Genomic DNA, 14,084 nt, shown 5'->3' on the forward strand with positions numbered 1-14,084 from the left:
AGGCCTGCAGCAAGGCTACTAAAAGCTGTAACGGCCATGAAAAGAAATTAATCAAAGTCTCTCATAATAAATTGTGTTAATTATTTATTGCTTTGAAAGTCAAACTGACTTTTCTTATTCTTGGTATCTCCCAGTTTCTTACATACTTAAAAAATTAAGACAAATCTAATATAAAAAAAGTTGCTTTTTTTTTCAGAACCCCTTGGTTTTACAGTCATATAATTCTGAAAGTAAGGAGTTACCTGCTCCAGGGTGAGCTGCTTCGAAATTGTATCATTTTCCAGTTTTTTAATCTTCTTCATCAGTTTGTTCACTTGAAATTCCTGTTCCTGCTCTAAGTGCTGCTCCAGTTCAGCTTTCTCATGCTGCAGCTAAAAATTTAGGAGACATGGAAGTATTTTAAACACACAAAAGTATGAAATATTATGCACCTTTTATATATTTATTTACATGTTTATTTTTACTGCATGTTAAATTCTCTACTGATAATTCTCCTTAAAAGACTTCAAAATGCACAACACACCCAACAGCCCCTCAAAAAGAAACATTTAAAACCACGTTCCATTTACAAAGCAGATGGAAATAAACTACATTTCCAAATATTTAATAGTCAAATAAAAATAGATACATTATATATAGCATTTAAAATAATTATAGACATGTCAAAAATCTATCATAATATTCACAAAAACGTTAATTTTAATCTAAATGGATCATTTCAAGAGCACCCAAAGCATAAAATGAAGGTTTTAGCACTTCCTTCTCCCAGGCAATTGAAAGGTTAAAATCAAGACTGAAGTCATACTACTGAAATTGCTGTGCAACAAAACAGTAAAAAACCTAAATCTAATTTCTATTCCTATGCTCTCAAGAATCAAAAGATTTTGATGATATAAAAACACTGGTTATTTGAAATCAACGTTGTATTTTCTTAACATTCAAGGGAAATTTTTTTTTAGTTATTATTTCCAATGAAAAAAAATCTTCACTCTCAAAGCTCTCAAGCAGATTGAAACACACACCCCACCCCACCCCCTCTTTTAACATAAAATATGGCTTGGAGTAGAGTCACTTTTAACATTAAAGTCAAAATCACAATGGAATCCCTCTGAGATAGGGATCCAAGCATTCCTGCGGATAAAATACCATGACTGGCACCATGGCACAAACACGTGAATTTGACTTAGGGAAAAGCAAATGTCACCAAAAGACAATGGTGTAATTACACCGTGCTCTGGCCATCCACTGAAAATTGCAGGCACTTTTTTCAACCTGCTTATTTTCTATGCTAGTTCTTCCGGCTATCATGTAACGATATATAAGATCATAGTGTTTAAATGCGTGAGGAAAATCTGAGGGAACAGAGACACAGCTCACAATCATGGACACAAGTCCAGGTTGCTGGATATCCCCAGTGAAGAAATATACTTTGATTTTAAAATAAGCTAAAATGGCTAGTTCATTAATTCAGTTCCTTTTGCTGCTAGAGACGAAATGGTCTGTGAAGAGCAGCCTGGCAAAGAGTTTACAGCAGGGAGGCTTGTGTGGAGAGAGCACTAGGCAGACAGTAACGACTTGGCAATACACACACGGGAAAATTTCGCAGTTTAACTGTGTTTTCAGGGCTTATCAATTTCAAGATTTTATTTTTCACAAATTAAAATAAACACCAGAATAGTAATTAAAAAATAAATGAGATTTATTCCTTTCACTTACTAAATTACAGCATATTTTCCAAAATCTTGATGCTCGTGGAAGTTCACATGCACTTGAAGAAACCATCTAGACTCCAACATGACAATCACTAAGACTGCCATGGCAGCTCTTGATCAAATGGTTAGAAAAATTTTGTTACTGTCTAGTTGGAAATAAAGCTATTTCATTTCTTGTGTGAGAACACACAGGTCTGCTAAGTGAGATTTTCATTAGAAGAAAAATTTATATTCACACTTTTAAATCAAAATACTGTTCTTGTTGTCTGATAATCAGAAATTTGAAGTTTCTTACTTCAGTATTGGAGTTAAGTTTGGTTGGAACAAAACAAGTTTAATACGAAACCAACATTATTCAGTCTTACAACTTTGTAAGACCCTCTCCTTTCCTTTCCCACCCCCATACAGCAGCTACAGTTTAAGACTGAAGACAGCCAAAGAGCCCAAGGAGTAGACAGCACACTGATTACCACACAGGTGAAGGTACTTGCTGCACTTTCATCAATCTTCATTTTGCTTTATTAAAAAAAGCTAGATGCTTGTTTTTCACTTAACTAAAAATTCAGACCAAAGCCAGTTGCTGTAATCAGCTTGTATTTAGTTAGCAAATTAAACCGTGCAAAAAGGCACATAGCCAGAATCTCTTACTCAGCCTAAAGCCAGATGCTGCTAACAGAAAGCATTTGGTTGGGGACTGCTACCATTTGCAGACAGTCCAGCAAATCAGGCAGATCATACAGTTGTATGAAGGCACCTCAAACCTACTTAAAAATGTTGTTTCTTGCTTGTGTGCTTCATGCAAATGCAATTACTGTATTGTTTAAAACAAACTGAGGCTGCAATAGCACAATCTTGCTTGTCAAGTCATTCCTTTTAACACCTGCTGGAATTTCCACCACACGGGAACTGAGGAGGCTTACTCGTTAGATCTGCAGCTGCTGTGTAGGATCTACTAAACCCTGCCTTTGGAGTGTTAACATACTGCAGCCAAAGGACCATTCTAGCTGATCAGAAAACTACTAAGAGAAACCAGGAGAAATCTGTTACAGGAATATCTTCTATTCTGATCTTAACATAAATACACTAGAAAGCAAAGTGACTGGGAATAAAAAGAAACCCACAAACACTTTCCCCTTGTGGGCTAAAAGGGATTATAACATGAAAGCCCTTCCAGACATTCTGATGAACCTACTTTACTGTGCTACTCCCTTTCACCCTTTCAGCTTCATTATTCAAAGTGGGAGGAAAACACTAATTACAAACCCCCAAATACATATTAATGGTGTCTGTCACTCATAATTGGGTAAAATAATTTTCCTCTTTTATTGGTTTTGATCACAAAAACAAACCAAATGAAAAATGAGTTAATGCTGAAACCCTAACGCTGAAAAACAGAATTGCTAACAATGAGGAAACATCCACTGGTAAAACACTGGTGGATGGTGTTTATTTTACTTAGTAAAGTAAGAGAGTATTTCCAAACTGTTTTTAATTATATGCAATTATAGTAACAATTGTTTACAGTTACACCTACAGCTGCCAGCTAAAGAGAAGGAAAAAATGTGTTAGAAAGTGTCACCTTGATGACAATGTCTCACAGACCTTGAATTGCATATGAAAACTGTAGGAGAGATACTGTGTGAATTTTCAGCTACATAAGATCAGAGATGGGTTTGTTAATAAATAGCACTTTCAGGATGCAGCAAGAGAGACAGCTAATACTTTGAAGTGAGAATAGGGCTATCAAACCCAAAGCCTAGCAGCAGAAAGAGTGCATTAGTTCAGGTAACTACAGTAACATCCTTCCCACTCTACAGAAGCAAGTTCCCCTATACAAGGTAGGAACATATTTACCTTCCTTCCTTCCTGTACTGGCTTATTCAAGGCCAGCAGAAAGTGTTTTTGATGAAATAATGGAGCTAATGGATGAAGTTCCCCCTTAAAGAAAACAACCCTCATTTATCTTCCAGACTATGACCTTGTACATTGCACTGAACAGTCTATTTTTAGTACTCCAGCCCTTAAAAGATGTCCAATTCCTCCTCCGCTGCATCCTGAAAGTCCTATTTATTAACCAATTTGTATCAGCAGTTTGCCTCCTCTTTATGTCCAGATGTTCAGCAGATAAATGATAGATGAGCTGACTGTTTATTCCACACAATCGCATTTGCACCCTTCAGCTGATGCATTGTATTTTGGAGAGCAGGAAGGGTAATAGCTTACGTTTACAGACTCACAATTTTTGAAAGAATTGTCAAGAATCAGACTTGCATAAGAAACAGTTCTGTATAGCTTCCCAATTACTTAATCTGCCTGACTACATACTATGCTATTATCTTGGTATGTTGTAACATTTTACTTTCAAGGATAGATATTTGGACCAATTTGCACTTCTAAAAATACAAGGGAATTGAAAAAAATAATCTGTATATGATTTTGAAATGGACTGTTGCACAATTTAAAGAATAATTGACTTTGTAAGTTCAAAAACATATTAAAACTTAATTACTTTTGAGCAGCTTTGTTTCACAAAAAATAAAGATTTTCAAGATTTACTACTTTAAATTTCAAAACAGTAACTCAACAAGTCTATGTCCTCAGCTGCAAGAACAGAGCCTGCATCAAAACACTTCTAGTGATATTCTGCAAAATGTTACTACCATTCTATAATGACAAGGGACAGAGGACTCTATAAAAATATTGTTCCCATCTTTCCAGAGGCTTAGTCAGGTAGTCAGAAATACAATTAGAGAAAGTACACGGGAAAATACAGTGAATGTACACAAGGCTTATAAGAATTTTATCAGGAATGTATGCGACGAAAAGCTTTTTGTTTACTCCAAAACCTCTGCTGAGATGCATGTGCTCCATCTCTGCAGTGTTCAGCCTAGAAAATTAGAAATTCTGCTAAACAAAGGAAATTTCACTAGCAAAAGTGTACACTTATTTACTGGCCTTGTAGAGGCAGTAAAAGCTAATGCCACGTGGTTATAAACAGGTATTACCAAGCAATGGTATGGCACCAGAAAGCCTAGCAACAGGAAGACAGTATTATTCCAGTGAAAACACCTTGTTTTATGTGCTACTGCGTATGTTTAGAATCAGTCTGGCACATAGTAAAATTTTCAAAGTTAATTTCTTAATATTGAAAACCTGATATAACTCTGCGTTTTACAATAGTAATGCACATTATGCTGATCCGGGAAATTCTTGTTAGGCTGTTAGCGATGAGCGCTGCAGCTCATGCTCTGGCAGACAGCTTTCACATTGAAAACATTTTAACATTCTGGGAGCTCATTCCAGATGCCACTTTGAATGCGATGCATAAGCCCCTACAATTGTGAAAAACAAAGGTTTGACAAAGCAAAAAACACCCAGGCACTATGAAAAAAGTCCCTCTGCTAATTGGCTTTCAACTGAATAATACAGCAGTAATTTTGACACAGCCACAGATAGTAAACACTTGAAAAATTAAGAGACTAACAACTGGAACTAACCATTTGGAATACAGGTGCATTTAAGAACTGTCACCTTTTAAAAGCTTCTGGTTGGCATGACCACGTTCATGAAATGAGGCTCACAGGAAGGCCACGTGAAATTAAGTGTAAGGCTGTAGGCTGAGATAGTGTTTAGTAAAAGCAGGCAGTGGTCAGAATTTTACCTCCATATTCTTGTAGTTATGGCTATGTAGTTATTTTCTTTCAGCAGAAACTTGCATCTTGCCTGCTGAAAGCTCGCTAAAATTTATGGGACAATGTTGAATCCACAACTGAGGATTCTCCCCAGATGCCGTACAAAAAGTGAGAATAATTTCACCAGTTTTTATGCCTCATTCTGCTTCAAATATATGTGCTTCTCTGAATCTTTCTCTCACTAGTGAGAATGAAGTTACAACCTTTAAGGGTTTCCAATAGACAAACAGCTTAATGCTCTTGCATTATTTCATACATTACAACGAGGCACCCCCTGGGGCATTCTGAGGACAGCAGATTATCACATTTTTCCTTAATTTGGGCAACAGTCAAAGGATGCTTTCTGAAAGTCCATAGCAGAAGATAACAAAAATTAATTATAGTTTTAGGTTGACAAGAAGCTTATATTTCCCTTTGTAATATGTGAATCTAGCTTGCATAATATTAGTAATTTAAGAACGGTTAAAGATAAGCTTCAAAGCAATCTCAGTTGAATTCTAGTAAAAAGGCTAAGCATACTTTAAGCAATTACTAGATACAGTAATTTACTTGCTGCACAACTTAAGCAGTACAAATTTGTGTGCCAGGTCATTATATGAGTTCAAAATCCTCCAGCCAAATCAAGCGTAATTCATGCTTTTACTTCTAAAGTAAGTTTTAGTTTGCTTTACACAATGTATAGTTCAGTCTCAGGTTGCCTGATTTCTACATATCCCTTTCAATTAAGCAACATAGCTCAACATACCAATTCTCCCTTTACTGGAAGAAACTTTAGTGGAAGGCTTTTTCTATAGTGATATCTACATCTCGCTTCAATTAGAAAAGAACACTCAATATCCCTATTTTACTGCCATCTGCTTCTGTATTTTTCATTATAAAGTATGACTTTGAAAGAAAACGTATGTCTTATTAAAAACCATTCTTGTCAGTCCTCACAAATAGCAAGAGGAAATAGTAATACCAGATCTAAGATACTTTATCTCGATACTTAACTTACTATGTGATAATAGGCATCAAACAGCCAAAGTCACAGAAGTGCCAGTTTTCAGCAACAAAAGCATCAGATGGAATTAGCTCTAATGTTGTTTCCAGTGTATTGCCTAACTGCAGGGCTAAACATGCCTTAAGTCTCCAGCTGCAGAACATCAGAAACACTTACAACATACAATTTAGGTTCTTTAAAACTGACTACTTTTTCATGACAAAGCTTATAAGTAACGGCATGAAAAAAGCCATAGGGGATCACAACAAACATTCACCTAACTTAGTACTCTGTCTCCTCCAGAGGCCAGAAGCATGTACTTAGGCAAGTCTATCAGAACAGGGCAAGCATGTACAACACTTCCAACAAACACGCACTTTCCAAAAATTAGTAACTTTGATCATGAAAATAAGTTTCTCTGCATAAACTGTCCCAGCATCTTCAACTCTCTACTTTTAACACCCAAGCGATGTGTTTTAATTCAAGACAAGCAAGTGTTTTGTTAAACGCATAGATAAACTTGCAGATAAAGTCTCCTTCAAGCACTGCTGCGCATTCTCATATATAAAGTTTAATATTTTAGGATTCCTGTTAAATATCAAATACTCCAGAAAAAAAAGTATCTGTTTCACTAACATTTTAAATTAATCAGTAACTCTCTTCTGTAAGACAGTTAACATTTACTTTAAGCTACATCCATTTCTTTGCATCTCTACATAAACTTTCAGGTTCTCAACACTATGAGTTTGCAGATGCAAACTTTAAAGCAACACATTAAAACATGCTTACTCGCTACACTTCTTGTACTTTGCTTTTAACACGCATCAGCTCTACAACAGCTACAACCTGACTACATCCCTCTGACTGCAGTCACCCTAACAAAAAAAAGTTCAGTCACCAGTTGGTCCTGAGACTCCTGGGAGAGACATCAGTAAAGGCAACAATTACCTGCATCAGTTTCCTTGACAGCTCATTAGTAAGAAATTCCTCTTCCTTTTCATAGTTTACTGCAAGTGTTTCTTTTTCCTTCTGCAGAGCTTGAATCTTCTTAAATAAAGTATTACTGATGAATTCCTCTTCCTGCTCTGCCCTTGCTTGCTGTGAAGTAAAGACACAGTAAAAAAAAAAAAAGCATTAAAAGCTGCAATTATTTCATTCTCCTTTAAATGTTTCCACCTTTTTTTTTTTTTTAAATTTTGCCCATCATCCTGAAGAACAGTAGGCTGGATCTAAGCTGTTACCATCTCCTTTTCTAACATTATAACACCTTTCTTCCTTTTTTTGTGCCCATCTTTCAACTCTGGAAACTACACTGGTTCTTTAAGGTGGCCTCCCTCCAACCAAATGCACAAACCCCAACCTTTTAGACTCTATAAAAGCATCACTGATTCACAGATATCTACTTTTATCTACTCCATTCCTAAAAACAAACTCCTCTCTAAACGTTCTCCATTACCAGCTGAAGCACAGCTCTGAGTCTGCTGTGCCTTCTTTCCTGATCCCTTAGACTGCAGCCTTGCTTTCTAGGAGCCAAGCAACATTTATTCTTTCACCCAGATATGCCTTGCTTCTGAGCCACAGGCAGCACAGCTCATCTCTTGAGGATTTCTACCCACCCACCAGCCCAGGAAAACATATTACTTCTCAGAACTGTTACTTCACTACATACAACAACAACTTTAAAAAATGCCATGTGGTAGCTCTAACCTGAGGACTTCCAAATTTCACAAGAGGATAGCTACTCTGGAAATCTTCCTCATGAAGAATCACTGGAGAAGACAATTTCCATTTCAGCTGTCCTCCAGCACCTAGGCACTGCTCCACAGAAAGCCAGCCTGTGAGCTCGCTCCCTTGCGCTCCCTGAAGTTCAGATGCTCATATCTTTTTTTAATGTGTATATTAGAAACTCAATAAATGGAACACAGAAGATATCTTTTGGAAGTCTGCTCTAAAAGGCCACGAAGAGTATTTCATATGGGCAAATGAAAGACCACAGCTACAAACAGGCAGAGCCAACTCTTAATTCTACAGTCCAAACACAGCCCAGAACAGCAGAATGACATAAATACAGAATTCCCTTCAACAAATGAGACAATGTAGTGTTGAGGAGTGTTTTCGTCCCCTGCAATAAAACCCACGTCACTTGAACTCCAGATTTGAGATTTGCCCTGATTCTAATAAAATGATACCAGCTTATAGCTTACAATATGTAAAGATTCAGTAAGTTTTATTTCAGTAAAATCTGACAGAGGAAAATTTAAGAACTGAAACAGAACCATAACTAGAATTTTACTGAGAGCTTGGCTTCCATAATGTTCTGCCCAAAAAATTTCATTATGTCAGGGATCTTTTAACTGGAATGATATATTCCCTAGTAGTCCTTGAGACAATTACTTAAACAGAGACACCTTCCATGCCCACAAGAAAAGTTACTTAAAGAACACAAATGTCTTTAAATTAGTGGAACAACAGAACAATTGTAAATTTTCCTCATGATATCACCAGTATCATAAAATCTAAGCAGTGGTTTGGAAACTTCTCAGTTGATTCCTGCTTCCATCAAGTCCTTCTCTTCACATCCTTATCACTGTCTTCTTGTGTCTTCTCCCATCTCTATTGTTTCTTTTCTTGGCCCTTTCATACTATCTATCTGCCACGGGCTCCCTTCTCTCTGCCACCAGCAGTGCTGGCACAAACCCAACCTGAAAAAAAAAAAAAAAAAGAAAGGTCTGGCACAGTTTAGCTTAGAATCTTAGGTCCTGCACACCTCCTCTCTAATGTTTGTGCATCTCAATGGCAGAGAACCACTACTCCAGCACGTTCAGCTTTGGTATTATGACTTGTCACATCAAGACAATGTAGAGATGCCCAAGACCTTTGAAGAAATGCTAAACTGTCAGCTCACATCTCAGAGGATTAAAACTCAAGGAATCTTACTGATTTCAATAACATCATCTATCACTTTCTAAATGTGGCTTTACTTAGAGCTACTAATAATCTTACATCTTCAGAGATGTTTTGGAACAGAGTAAACAAGTTCATTGTCTCCAAATCATGAAATTTCATGCATGCGGTTCCAAAATCAACTCCTCCATTCCCTTCACCACGCAGGATTTCTAAAGGTGTCTGCTTTTCAGTGATTATCAGACAATAAAAGACAGTAACACGGACCAAGCTTACCTAAAATTAAAACAGAAAGCACTTTGTTCTGAAAAAAAAAACCCACCCCCAAACAATCAGGGTGTTTCTACTTTGATTTTTGTTCATCTCTAATTTGCACAGATTTGTTCTGCTCATGCTTTGCACCAGTCAAAAGCTCTAAAAATCACATTACTACAGCAACAAGTCTGCACAACAGTTCATAGCCAGATCCTGGTGTTACATTAATGATGGCTGCTTAGGCCAATGGAAACACGCTGCCAAGATCCCAGCCTGCTCCTAGCCAAACAGCAATGCCCCTCCTTTGTGCCTGCTCGGGTGCTCATGAGGCCAGGCTGCAGGCCAGCACAGGCAGGAGACACCCAAAAACTAATCTTTTCCCTTCCTCCTCCCATTTTTCCTTCACAGATCTGCTTCCTAAACCGGCATACCATACAGGCAGAGTGTTGGCATGCAGCAACTAAGAATGAAAAGCCACAATTTAGACAACAACCCCCTCTGCCTGCGCCGTGCAGGACGCTGGCTTGCATTCAACTGTCTCAAAAGAAAAGCTGAGTATAATTACATCTGCCTACATTAAACAAAGAATATATTTCTCAACTGTACAAACAACAGGAACCCTACAAATCTAAGTATGAACTATAAGTTCCAGACATCCACACATCATATTTAATACAATGAACATCCACTTAAATTACCCAAGGGTCAGCAATTTCAACACAGACATTTAAGTCAGAAAACATCAAACAATTATTAAGACTGGGTACAAAAGCGCATGATGCATTACCGTATTTGTTTTAAATTCACATAATTTCATTCTGAAACTCTCCCTTCCCCTAGTTAATTGTTACTTGGCAATAGTTCAACTCTCTTAAGTAATAAAATAATTCCCATTTACCTTAATATTGCCTAAAACTTGAAATCTGCTACTCATTTAGCCAATATTCTAACTGATGTTGTAAAACAGTCATTAAAAATTAGTTTTTAATACTATTTCCTGCACAGACTCTGACACTGCAGTATTTTTCTGGATGAATATACTTTTGTGTTTCCATATGAATAATCTGCCTTTTTATTAAGTATCTGCATTTGAAAAGAGGCTCTGATATCAGCTAAAAAAGAGAAACAGAGCATGGAAATCAGAGATAGTAGGTCTTCTATGAGGGTAGAGATTTCTTAGTTTTTCCCCCTATCATTCATATCACATTCAACATCCCAAAACACTAACAGCAATTCACTCTGTTTTGTGTACCATTATTACAAAACAAATTGCTAAGGCGCTGAGTGATATAAAATAACACCCAATCAGTCAATCTCTGGAAACCTGAAATATGTAATCTACTTCCACCACAGATATTCTGCATAACCACAGTCACATCCACCTGTCTCCTGTGTCTCAAAACTCCATGTATACCTAACTGAGCTTTTTATGGATGCATCCACTATGGAAAATTTGTAATTACTGTAGTCAAGACCATAAATGGCAAAGATTATCATGTTACTTTCAAGAAATCAAGAATGAAGAGGGAAAAAAAAAGCACTTCATGCACATAAAACACACAAAACCTCTCATATTTTCTAGGAAGAAAAATCCTATTCTTTCTATTGCAGTAGCATGTGAAATCCTGATCACTAGTTGAGCTGATGTGTGAAGTGTTGTAATAACCCGTCCTTGAGAGCTTACAACCCAATGAGTTAATTTTAAAAGAATTAAGAAACATATTTCTCCTAAACTTTATATAGTAGCTGAGTATTGTATTAGGAAGCAAATCTCATTAGAAGTTATTTTTCCACATGCTGCATATACTAGCACAAACTGTGAAGTTTAGTGTTAGAATCTTTTTCTGCTCTCAGTTCTTCTTCCTGTAAATATACCTTCAGCAGATCAAGTTCACGCTGCTAGACCTCCCTCTGCCCTCTTGCTTCTAGTACACGCAGCAGCTTCTGCTTACAGTGGGATGCTCTCTTTCTGTATCACTGGACCATACCCCAACCACACTGCTCTAGTAGCACTATTGTAAGAAGCAGCAAAATCCAGTATTGCCGATGAGGCACCAACTTGAACACACTCAAATAAAATAAAATAAAAAATAATTAAAAAACCAACCACTAAAAAAACAAATCACAGCTCTCTATGCTCCCTTCTCCCCTCAGTTAGTTCTTTAAAAGCTTCACAAACCTTCCTGATATTTCACAATTACAATTAATACCTACTCCTTAGTATCAATACAACATTATCAGTGATCTGACGTTACGAAGTTCTTGCATTTTAGTTTCAGCTCTCACTTCAGACATGATTTCAGAAACAAGTGTTTCACAGACTGTTCCAGTCACCTACACTCGATTACCTGAAAGCCAGATGCCAAACACGCCTGGCTAGCACACTGACAAAGCATCATCTGTCTCTAGTAGCATCCAGAGTAGACGTGACACTAGATTTCAGTTGGAAATGGCCTACTAAGCACTGTTTTGATCTAATCCACCCTTGAAGGTCCTTCATCTTTAAGGCAAGAGCCACCATGACCTCTTTACCATTCACTCATCTTTTTATGGTGCAATTTCTTTTGACAGGACCCTATGGACAATATAAACCTGCAGATGGAGCTAAAGAGCAATTTAATTTGGTTGCTGTACACAAGAAACTCAATCTTTGCTACTGAATATAGACTGAAAGGTTGGGACGGCTTCAGGAAGAGATGATCTCAGTTGCTGCACATGTTACACTGAACTAAAGGTGTCACTTCAGAAAGCAGCCTTTCCAAAAGTCGTACTAGAAAGGATAACGAGGTAAAAAGGGTGTGAAGTACAGAAAGTTACAATGGCATGATCTTAGAAATTGTAGTTTTTGCATAAAATAAAATCTAAGTTTCCCAGTTCTCCTAAAGTACACACTCCTCCTCTAGCAGTACTGACTCAAGTTACTGCTCTGGCTTTACTTTCTAGCACTAGTTTAAAATGGTATGGAAAACTATTGGTCTACAAAAGCAAGGAAACTACATGAGGAACTTTTATGCTGCAGCTCTCCCAGGCTGGAGCTATTTTTTCCTAAAAATCTTCCAGCCACACCTGAAACAAGCACACTGTCTGCAACGTGTGTTTCAGACAAGGAGAAACATGAACACCACAAGAACAGAAGTCAACAGCAACTCAGAGACTAACAGCTCACACTACTGCCAACTATCGTGACTGCCCAGCAGCACACTTCTATCTGTAGGGGCTGAAGGACAAGGAAGTTCCACAGAGGTCCCACCGAAGTCCCAGTATGATGTAGGCACAGCCCTTCCCTCCCAGTAAAGGTACTTTTTTCAGCTGGGTGGTCTGTCTGCAGAAAAAAAAAGACAGTGAATGCTCTTGCAGTTAAAGTGGTGAGCTGGAATTCAAGTTCTGGGTTCAATCTGTAGTGTGATTTCCTGTTTAATCTATGGCAACCCCAAGGGTCACTTCCTCAACTCGACACAAAAGTACATTTTTCTTTTTCTTTTTTTTCGTTTTCCCTTCTTTAAGATGCATTTTCAAAGTAACAGAGCTACACAAATAGCAAATTGTGCATTTTTATCTTTGGGTATACCCTATCTCCTAGAAGCACCATGCTTTTGAAAACAAACAAACAGGCAGTAATACCTTGGTTTGTTTCCTTCAGAACCCCAAGCTATTAGGCTTTTTTTTTTTTTTTTTTTTAAACACAAACTGGTAGATGAGGGGGAAAGGGGTTGGTCGTTTATTTGAAGAAAAAAAAAAAGCCCACAGAAAAACTCCCACAATCTTTTCCAGAACACACTGAAGAGGGGGGAAAAAAAAAAAAAAAATCGGTATTGAATCTCACTCTGATTAACTTCAGCTACTCTCAATGTTACCTATCATGTAACATTAAACCCACATGCAGAACTGCCTCAAAACACAATTCCTATCTCATTTCAGCTATTCAGCAGATGAGTTCTGCTGTAAGAGGAAAAAGAAATTTTTTTTTAATTACAATAATAAAGGAGTATCTGTATGACAAGCAATTATTTAGAGTCTTAAAATGAAGTTCCTTTCAGTCTCCATTTATAGTTGCAAATCTTTCTCCCCTTCATCCCCTCCACAACCCCCCCCCCCCCTTTTTAAAAGGTCAATTCGGTTTTGGCTGGACATGTCAAAATGCTTCTGTCACAATGCTGCTTCTGCTAACTCCAGTCACAGCAAGTTTTTCACTCAATGCCTACCAAGTGATCCAGCATATTGCCGTATGAATCCGCTATGGCCACAGATTGACTAGAGAAATGAGCTGAGTCAAATTACATAAGACATACATCTTTTTCCAAGTCAGTTTTAACCACGATCAAATGTTTTCAGCTCAACATCATTCGTGCAGCCTTATGAGAGAGACCTTCTCTCAAAAATTCAGTTATATTCAAGACATGGGTGCATACATCTTGTGGTTTGGAAAGCCACGCAAGGAATTGCACTTTAAAAAAGCCCTCAGAATTGACCAGCTTCCTAAACACAAAAGTTCAGTAGGAGTAGCACATGCTAACTAATCTCTTAGCATCAGCAATGAAG

General features: G+C 37.4%; 1 protein-coding gene across 1 annotated transcript in view; it reads right to left on the bottom strand.

Annotated features, from left to right (window-relative positions):
* CCDC6 (coiled-coil domain containing 6) overlaps nt 1-14,084 on the bottom strand; it is a 50,341-nt gene that overhangs the window by 22,384 nt on the left and 13,873 nt on the right. Inside the window, exons 2-3 of the mRNA XM_086466538.1 lie at nt 7,335-7,484; nt 243-371 (exon numbers count right to left, since the gene is read on the bottom strand). Coding sequence (XP_086322664.1) covers nt 243-371; nt 7,335-7,484 — 279 coding nt within the window. The remainder of the gene's footprint in view (nt 1-242; nt 372-7,334; nt 7,485-14,084) is intronic.

The sequence above is a fragment of the Leptosomus discolor genome, chromosome 6 (assembly GCF_034619465.1).
Source record: "Leptosomus discolor isolate bLepDis1 chromosome 6, bLepDis1.hap2, whole genome shotgun sequence".
NCBI lineage: Eukaryota > Metazoa > Chordata > Aves > Leptosomiformes > Leptosomidae > Leptosomus > Leptosomus discolor.